The sequence below is a fragment of the Meleagris gallopavo genome, chromosome 1, assembly GCF_000146605.3.
Source record: "Meleagris gallopavo isolate NT-WF06-2002-E0010 breed Aviagen turkey brand Nicholas breeding stock chromosome 1, Turkey_5.1, whole genome shotgun sequence".
NCBI lineage: Eukaryota > Metazoa > Chordata > Aves > Galliformes > Phasianidae > Meleagris > Meleagris gallopavo.
In genome coordinates this window covers 165,018,015-165,027,756 of record NC_015011.2, presented here as the reverse complement: position 1 = coordinate 165,027,756, position 9,742 = coordinate 165,018,015, and the positions used below count along the sequence as shown (strand labels likewise).

Genomic DNA, 9,742 nt, shown 5'->3' with positions numbered 1-9,742 from the left:
ATGGGTGAGGTGCTGGAACAGGCTGCCCAGAGAGGTTGTGGGTGCCCTAAAGGTGTTCAAGGCCAGGTTGGATGGGGCCCTGGGCAGCCTGGTCTAGTACCAAATCTGGAGGTTGGTGGCCCTGCATGCAGCAGAGGGGCTGGAACTTGATGATCCTTCGAGTCCCTTCCAACTCAAGCTGTTCTAAAATTCTATGAATAATTCTATGAATATTCTCAAAACAGAAGCATTTTGAAAATGATAGGAGATTCTCAAAGTCAAGAATAGCCACAGCTGGTTGATAAGCTTCATCATGTATTGAAGTTTTTCTTCCAGCTATAAAAGCTGTTCCTAACTGGAATACCAAGTGTTCTTATTGCCAGTAGCAAAAACTGAACATCTGAATCAATTCTTTTATTTGCTGCACATTTTATTAACCTTAATTTGAAGCATTTACTGCACCTTTTGAAAGCTTGGGACAAATAACTCAGTCTGAAATAATAGTTCCAGTGTGATACAATTTTTCCAAATCTAGGAGAATTTAAAAGTGTAAAAATTGAACACTAAGATTATCCAGAGACTGAAATGAGAAATAAGCCTTTGTGGTAAATAGTAACAATTGCATTGATGCAACTCAGAAATATATGTAGAATATTAGCCATCCGTACGATATTTTAAAATCATTACTTCTGGTGACATCATAAACCATAAGCTGAATGAATCCTGACACACTTGCACTTAGAGTACACATATTTACTGATTACCTTTGACCTTCAAAAAATAAAAAATGAATAAAGATCAGTGCATCTTGCAACCAGGCTTCAAGTATTTTGAAATCAATTATCCACAGAAGAAAAGTAAAAATCTTGTCACAGATTAAGCATCACCAAATGATGATTCACATATGACAAAACAACATATTGGGGAGAAAAATGTTCAGCAGAGGTTGTTTGTAAGAAACAGTGAAGTCTAAAAATAAACATTTAGATTATCTTTTAGAAATTCAATACAGAAGACTTCATTAAAGCAAAGTAAGTACTAAATTTTACCTTTTCTGGATTGTAATATAAAGATTTCAAAGTGGTAAACAAGGGTGGGCAGCCTTTACTGAAGTTAACCCTCAGGAATTTATCCAATAGTTCTCTAAATTTTTCACCTAGAAACAAAAGTGTATTTGGTTACATGTCAGTGATTGCAAGTGTTATATAAACATTAGTACTACTCTGTGTACAATTCTGGATAACAGAGTAACTGAAAAACTGTAGTTAAGGATTTTTATCTTTTAATTAAGAATAAGATTCAAATATGCTCTGGATTAATTAAAATAAAAAAAAAGTAAAATGCTTAATTTGCTAGCATTTAGGAGACCGATGACTGGAAGACATGGTAACAGTCTTCAAATCTGTAACAGCTATTAAAAAGGGAAGGTATTAAAAGTATTAAATACTGCACATAACAAGGGTATTCAAATAAACACTGGAAAAAACATAGTGGTGAGAGTAACTAAGCACTGGAATAAATTACCTTGGAGATCTTGTAAAAGCTTCATCACTAACTTTTTATGGTTAAATTACACAAATGTGAGTTAGCAATAGCACAAAAATTATTCTGCTTTGAGGAAGAAGGATGGATGAGTCCTGCACCTCTCTTCCAGTCTCTTTTTTTTTTTTTTAAATAAGTAGGACACAACTTCAAATATAATGATTGTTTCTGGAATCAGAAACAGGAGATGTATTCAGAAGCACCATATCCACAACACTTAGTAAAGCTAATGACCATTTCATTACATTTTCAGGTTAAAAAAAGTCGTAGTACTTGCAGTTTCATGTTCCTGAGAAATGCTGTTTGTGAAACAAAGCTAGACTTCAAAGAGAAGGAATCCAATAAAAAAACAACAGTAACAAAAAAAAACCAGTTTCTCTTCATGTTTGTATCCCTACAGAAAACAATGATTGTTTCCAAAAACAATGATTGTTTTTGCTTTGAATAGAGATGAATTTGCTTTGAATAGAGATGAGACTGTTATACTTAACTGATTACTGTTGTGGACTTCTCAATCTTTAAACATAATGCTAACATACGCTCATGAGACTGTTGAAATAAGCCTCAATTTATTAAGAACGTATTAACAAAATTTGATTAACACATTGTTTTAAATATCCAGGAAAAAAAGGCCTTACTGCTCTGCATGTAACATTTCTAATGTACTTCTACCAATTCCAAATTGCCCTCAACTTGTTATTGGCAATGTTACTAATATGAAGTTATAATAGAAGTTCCTTCTTTAGTAAAACAAACTGCTAAATAAAGGAGCTTCTACCTGTGGATGAGGGATCCATAACTTGACCATAAGCCCAGGCTTTAAACAGGTGGTTTAATTAAAAAGTTTTCTCACTCTACAAGAAACTGCTCATTGGCAACCAACCAACCAAAAAACTTCATTCTTAATTTCTTCTGTTGCAATATTCTTATTTATATTCTTGACGGAACAATTGTAACTTAGAACTTAACAAAGCAAGGTTCAAGTTTCAATTAAGTATGTGGGGTTTTTGTTTTTGTTTTTGTTTTTGTATAGAAAACAGAACGGCTTTGAAAAAGAATAGGAAACAAACAAAAAAAAAGATGCACCCCACCTACAACATAAAGCTCAGCATTCACTCTTTAATTGATACAAAAAAGAGATTTGATAGACAGAGACAGGAACAGTGAATCTATAGCAATTAAATAGATCTAAAACTGGATTGCCAGACTCCATTTCCCCATCCTTGATTGCTCCCAAGCTCCTAGAGAATGGTTTCCAGCAGAATCAAAGATCTGATTTGCACCAATTACAAGGTTATTGTGATGGGATGCAAGGTAAGGTCTGGGAAGCATCTGGTCACTGACCACACTGGGACAGCAACTTCAATCAAATATTCTCTTGTCTTGAAATTTGAAAATACATTTCCACAGAAGTTTGTCTCTACATCTTAACATTTTCATTATTAACTTCAGCCAACAACATTTCTTATCTGCTCAGTTTATAAACACGAGGTATTTGGAACACAAATGCAGACCTATCAGGTGATTTTCTGCAGGCCCAAAAACAGCCTTACCCAAGCTGACCAAAGCAGTCTTAGAGGATTGACAGAAAAGTTTTAAATCAGGGAAATTTTTATTTATTATGAAACCCACGGAATCAAACTCACTGAGAGATTTCTCTCAAGTGATTTAATTGTGAATTATTTGGCTTTTGAAACAGCAGGAACAACTGATGCGTATAACAAAACTCATTTTTACTTGAATGAATGCCAGCTGTAAAACTGAGTGTAACACAGAGTCCTATGAGAGTAACCCAGAACAAAACATACAGTGAAGAAGTCAACACAAAGCACAGTACTAATAAAAATATGGAAAATCTTTTTGAAAGATACTAACCATTTGCTATGTATTGGTGTAAACAACTGCATAACAAAAGAAAAAATTCTGCCATGTGGCTTTTTAATAAAATCTAGCTAAACTGTCATGACATTTTGCCTTTGTAGCTTCAAAAAAAATGTAAGCTATCTGGGATTAACTAAGGCACAAGGTGTTAATTTCAGGGCTAACCTCTTATGAAGTGTCTTGTGCTTTTATACAAGAACGTTATATGCACATTTAGTCTCCTAAGCAGATAAGTGTACTAGTTATGTTTGGCAGTATTTAAAGGTAGAGTGTTTGCAATGATCAGTAAATGAATGAAACCAAAAGCAAACCTTAGTTTCCTTCCTCCTCTCTTGGAACAGTACAGTTCTGTGTTGTTTTGTTTTTTTCTTTAAATATATTCCTTGCAGAGCTGAGGGTATTTGTCAGCTTTATTTCAATACAACTTGTAAGAGGACATAATCACTGAAAAGAACTTTGTTATAAAACTAAAAATATAACAACCCATTACGAAACACTGCACATCTGCTTTTTGTTCCTGTTCTTCTTAAATTACCAGCAACAAATTCATAGATTTTGGATAAAAATGGCTCTAGACAAAAATACTGCAAAAGTGATTTGGCATTTTCTGGTACATTAGCAGTATTAAAAATGTTATGAATTTCATGCTACTTGATTATAATGTGCATCTTTTAGAACTCTTTTCTGTGGTTATAAATTAGAATGTAGGTTAGTCCACATGTCTGTGCATGTGTACAAAGACACAGAGCCCTGCCTCCAAGTGCAGCAAACTCCTTGCCTTTTAGTTGATGCTCTTTAAGCTGATGATGTAGAAAAGCAATACACAATCATTCACAAAAAACCTGGACACTATTCTGTACTGTAATTTCAATGAAAACAGCATTAAATAGTTGGTACCACCATATTAGAGTGTGTGAACTTTCTCTATCAAATCCTAAAACATAACAAAGACTTTTGTCTAATCCAGAAAAAAAGCATTTGTCTAATTTGTGTACATGCAAAAGTAGCTATTAAATGCACATCTAACAGCCTACCAAAAATTAAGAGAAAAAAGAAAAAAAAAATTATGGAACAGATATGCAACTTGTTACCTGAAACAAAGTTTAAAGGTAATCTTCTAGGTGAAACTGCTCTGGGATGCCTTTTACTAACTTCTTCATAAATCTGAAGCCTCTCTTCTAAAGTGCCTATTATCAGTAAATACAATAGATATAAGTAACAGATCAAAATCTATTCTTCTTTAAAACGTTGAGAATTGTTAAGATTCAGTATATATTTTGGACTTCAAACCATTTTAAACATTTCAAGCTCTTTTTGTCCCAACTAATCAAAAACACTGTGAAACAGTGCACTGAAATCACTAAGACAGAAGTACCAGCATAATCACTGTAGGGGTAAACTGCAAAACAAACAAACAAACAAACAAAAAAACAACCCAAACAATTACCACTCAAGTTCAATCAAACATTAATATTTGTTTTCTTTCAATTGTACACTGTGCAAATCCATTCATACAGTATTTTGTTAATGATAGCTTCAAAAACCTGTTTTTCACTACGCATTCAGGAAAATACACTGTGTATGCTATTTGTATACCTCCAATTTAGAAACTATACAAGCATGTCCTTATCATAAAGTCCTTTGGTGGCAGCAAAATTAGAGCACAAAACACTGCCAGCACAGACACTGGGCATAAGAAGTGTCAATACCTTAACATTTAAAATAACTTTATTTGTCTTAAAGATTTTCTTCCCACTCCTCCCCTTTCCCCCATAATATGCTTTGGAGCTCCAATGTGGTTAGAAGTTAAAATTAATCTGGTTTTTGAAATGCCATTTTCATATAACTACGATCAATTTTGCTTAAATGTTTTCAAATTCATCAAGCAGTTTAAATAAAAATGAATGTTTTTCACATCAAGACTATGGCACAACAGATGTTTAATGAATATTTCCAGTTTCTTTTCTAAGAAAAACGATTTATGTCGTCTCTGAGCTCTGATATTGGGGAAGGGGGGGAAAAAAATATGTTACCCAGCGGCTCCAAGAGATGTGCAGTTCTAATAGTAACACTAAAGTAATGTTTGAATTGGAACTAAAGCATATAAAAAGCCTAATTGAAGTCACAAGTTGGAGCTCCAGAACTTACCATGGGGGAGGAAATAGTCCTAAGACCACCTAAAAAATAAAGTAGCATTATTAGTTTTATAAATTAGTAAAGTTTTAAGCTATAACGAATTTTAATACGTCAAGTAATCTACTGTATTGGCTACTTGTTAAAAACTACTCATTCATATCAATATATTATATCAAGCAGAATAATTGATTTTGGATTATTAATTTTGAAATATTAATAATTACCATCTTTATCTCTAGAGATACACTAGGAAAAACAATCAAAGGACAATGGTAGTCTCTATCTAAATGCAACAAATATAATCATCTTCAATTCCCAATCACAAGCTGTAATTCCAGACATTATTAAACCCAAAACATAAAACTTCCTGGAAGCTGGTTGAGAAATATAATGCAGATCTCGTATCTACAAACAACATCCTTGTGGGCTTATGATTTATGATGTCATCAGAATTATTCCAATAAAACTTCCATTAATTAGTCACAGTGAAATACAAGGAATGCATTCTAGTATAAAAGTAGACACTTGGCAAAGTTCCTATTGCAAAGCATTTATTATAGTATACATGATTGCAATATTGTGGGATTTTTTATTTTTATTTTTTAAATCCAATTTAGGCAATTTCTTGAAGAGACAGACCAGCAGTAACATGAAATAGCCCTAGGAGCAGGGAAAACAAACAAACAAACAAAAAATACCAAAAGGCTTCATCACATTTATCACTTCTTTTTCCGAAAAACAGTCAGCTTCTAATGAAACTTTCTTATTTTTAAGAGGATATCTGGATTAGAGGTTTACTAATTATTGCCCTATATGTGAAAGTGGTACCACCCAAACAAGTTTCAGAATAATTTTACTTCCTGGAATATAAATAATACTCTGACAATCAGGTTGATAAGAACAAATTGCAATCTGGTTTCCGAGCTCATGCGTGACAAGAAAAGGTCCTTCAAATGAGCACATTAAACCAATGCCAGCTTCAGCTCCAAGAAGAAAAAGACTTGCTGTTGCTGATTTCATGCATACAAGTGTTTATCCACTTTTTAAATGTTCAATGGAAAACAAGTATATCAAGTTTGAGATAAGGCAGTAAATGATTTTTTGCTGAGTAAAGCTTTTTGAACTCAGTTTGCAATATATCACACAGAAGGTTTTAAGTATGTCCTGAATTGTAGGTATTTTCAATGTACCAGTACATTTTAACTTACTAGGTTGTAGGGACTTTTCCAGGCCTTCATAATAATACCAGTTTTCTGCATTACGTTCGATTAACTCTTTGTATACCTCACCAGCTTCTTTTAGTCTTCCTAACTTCAATAGCATTTCTCCTAAAAACAAAGCAGTAAAGAGCTGTGAATTATGTGAGAAAACACAGTGTGGCAGTGAGATTTACAAAACTAAGTGAAAAAAATCAGGATTTATCATACGTAGATACTGAAAAAAAATATTTTACAGAGGCATTTACAGAAATGACAAGGGCTACTTGAAGTCATCATACCTATAGCTCAACACAATTTGGAATATTAAACATTGGTGAAAAACAAGATTTGTATGTCTTTAACTACATACTTAAACTAGTTATTGGGTTTATTGCAAAGAAACAAAGAAACTTCCTTTCAGAATTGTATAACATCATGCTTAGTAATAAAAACTATGGGGAAAGTTTGTTTGGGCAGATGGTCATTGCTTGAAGACTAGCTAGGAATTGGTCTGCTTCTGGAAGTGCTGTGTAATTGCCTTTGCAGTACTCTTGTTAGTTTTTCTTCTTTTTTCCTTCATTTAAGTTTTCTCCACTTCTCTCTCTCCTGTCTGATGAAGGGGACTGCAAGGCATGGAAATGAGCGAGCAGCCAAAGAAGACATGCTATTACACTACATAATTGTTCACATTCAGAACTCAGTACTTCAAACCCAGAGAACAACTATGGGTGGTTTTAATTAAAAAAGTCAACTTCAGTATTCACTGAAGGCAAGAAATACAAAATAAATGCTTTGGAAAACTCACAAAGGAAATATTTTGTTATTTCAGTTCTGAAAACAGTTTAAAAAAAAAAAAAATTGGTGTTTGTACTATAAACAATATTCTTCATTGGAGTAAAACTGGATTATAATAGCTTTGATTAAGAAAGCTACTTATGCAAACACTAATACCACCACCTTCAAGATCTCCTTTGTTCCACTGTCAACCCAAATTAAGCTACCTGTATCCACTATAGGGCAAACTACCAAGCACAACACTGTAGATCCTGTATTAAGTTTCCCAACATTAGTTGTTCAAAATTACTTAAAGATTTCACATTTATTCTCTTTAACACATTACCGTATCTGAAACTTGGTAGCAAAAGTTGAGAACAAAACTGGCTGAGACAAGCACAACTTACCTTTGATTTCTTCTACTATTAGTTTATCACATATTTGCTTTTCGTATGTCTCTATATGTTCTAGAGACTCCTGAAACAAATCTGCTTCTCTCATCACTTGATTTTGATATAAAATCAGTTCACTATACTCATAATCTATTTTATTTGGAGGAATCTAGGGGGAAAAAAAAGCAATCGATTAGTTACCACATAGCACCTGCCTGTATCTCAACTGTATGCAATATTAGAGAACACAAGATTCAGACAACATAATGTATCACGTCTGTATATACCCTCTCAAGCATTCAAAAATGTGAAAGCCTCAATATTCACAAACAAATTAAACTCATTCAGGATATCCACTGTTGAAATTTCTGTACTTTGCTTTTCTCTACCACTGTGGCCAGGTCAATATAAACAGAATCCTTGCATTCCCTCAGAGAAAGATCTCAGCAATCTCGTTCCTTCTGAAGGACTCATGTACTGCACAGTAAGTTTGACCTAAGCTCTGCAGCAGGTTCCTTAGATTTTACAATACTGCATTTTAATATAACGCAAATTCTGGAATGAATTATTTCCAAAGAAGAAGGAACCACTCGAACACTGGCCTCAGCTTGAAAAACTTGCATTTTTTTCATGTAAGAAACCTGCACTATCTTTTTCTAGCTAAACACTCTGTACTACACTTGAATTCCATTGGAAGTACAGTTCACAAGCAATGCAGTGTTTTCAAACAAGAGGTAATTCTTTTGAGGTCTGCATACATACAGTAAAACTAATGTGCCACCCACTTTCCACTAAAGCATCAGCCATTGAAAAAGGATGACACATTCAGTTGTATTTCCTTCTCCCTTAAATATATTCAGGCAGTCATAAGTCTTCCTAGAGACGTATAAATATTATAATGAAAATAATTTCATTATAAGTATTCTTCGCTAGCATACACAGAAGTAGTAAATTACAAGGATTTCAGAGAGCAAACATAGGAGCAATGGACAAGGCCCAGCAGACCTTTACAGCAGTTCATTATTATGAAATTGAAGAAGAAAGGCAGTCACAGTCTGTATGTAGGAGATTTTGTTACTTTTTTTTTTCCACTGTAATAAAAACAGATAAACAGCAGTTCAGCTTGAAAAATTGATACTGATTTTCTTTCCCATGACACCATATATTCTGTTTATTCCTGAGCAAACAAGACTTCTAAGTCACACTGGTCACCAAATGGTTTACAATTACTGTTCCCTGAGTAGAACTTCTCTACCACCTTCATTGAAGCAACAAAGAATTTACTAAGCAACAATAAACAAAAGACATTTAACAGGTTGAAATTAACATTCATATTAAAAGAATATTGTCCTCAACTATTCCTTCCAGCTCTTCTAAGTACAATCCAGCTTTGAGATTTAACATTGCTGCTTACAAATTCCTCAAAGAAGCGGTTCAGAGGATTTATAGTACTGTACATTTTTAAGAAGGAAGATTTCCTTTTGGAAAGGAATATCCTGAAATACAACGTTGTAAAGAAGCACGCATCTGACAATGAACATCAGGTTTGGGGCTGAAAGTAGCAGCATTCTTTTATTTATTTATTTTTAATTGCTGACATATAGCAAAAGATAGCTAATGGAACAAAGATGATTAGGCCTTGCACCCACTAGAGTCAGCAGCTAGCAAGAATCCTATTCTTTTCTTATATTTCCTCCATCTGCATCTCCATTTTTGCTTCTACCTTCGCTCGTTTTTTATTGTATTTTAAACATCAACAGAAACAGTGTTACGTGGAGAGCATTTTCTACTTCCCAAAACAGCCACACACAATAAGCATTCACACGGGCTTTCCTGGTT

At 33.7% G+C, this 9,742-nt stretch overlaps 1 protein-coding gene across 2 annotated transcripts; it reads right to left on the bottom strand.

Moving 5' to 3' along the window:
* Nucleotides 1-334: 334 nt before the first annotated feature.
* LOC104909256 (N-alpha-acetyltransferase 16, NatA auxiliary subunit-like) lies at nt 335-8,089 on the bottom strand. Of its 2 annotated transcripts, XR_796921.3 has the most exons (5): nt 7,919-8,089; nt 6,747-6,866; nt 5,551-5,579; nt 4,494-4,589; nt 335-1,135 (listed from the first exon to the last, which is right to left on the bottom strand). XR_796921.3 is itself a non-coding variant. In XM_010728843.3 (4 exons), exons 1-4 carry the CDS (start codon nt 8,010-8,012, stop codon nt 975-977), a joined length of 471 nt encoding a protein of 156 aa, XP_010727145.1. In that variant the 5' UTR covers nt 8,013-8,088; the 3' UTR covers nt 960-974. The 2 variants fall into 2 exon arrangements, 1 of the variants encoding a protein (XP_010727145.1); XM_010728843.3 differs by lacking the exon at nt 5,551-5,579 and having other exon boundaries at nt 960-1,135; nt 7,919-8,088.
* Nucleotides 8,090-9,742: the final 1,653 nt, after the last annotated feature.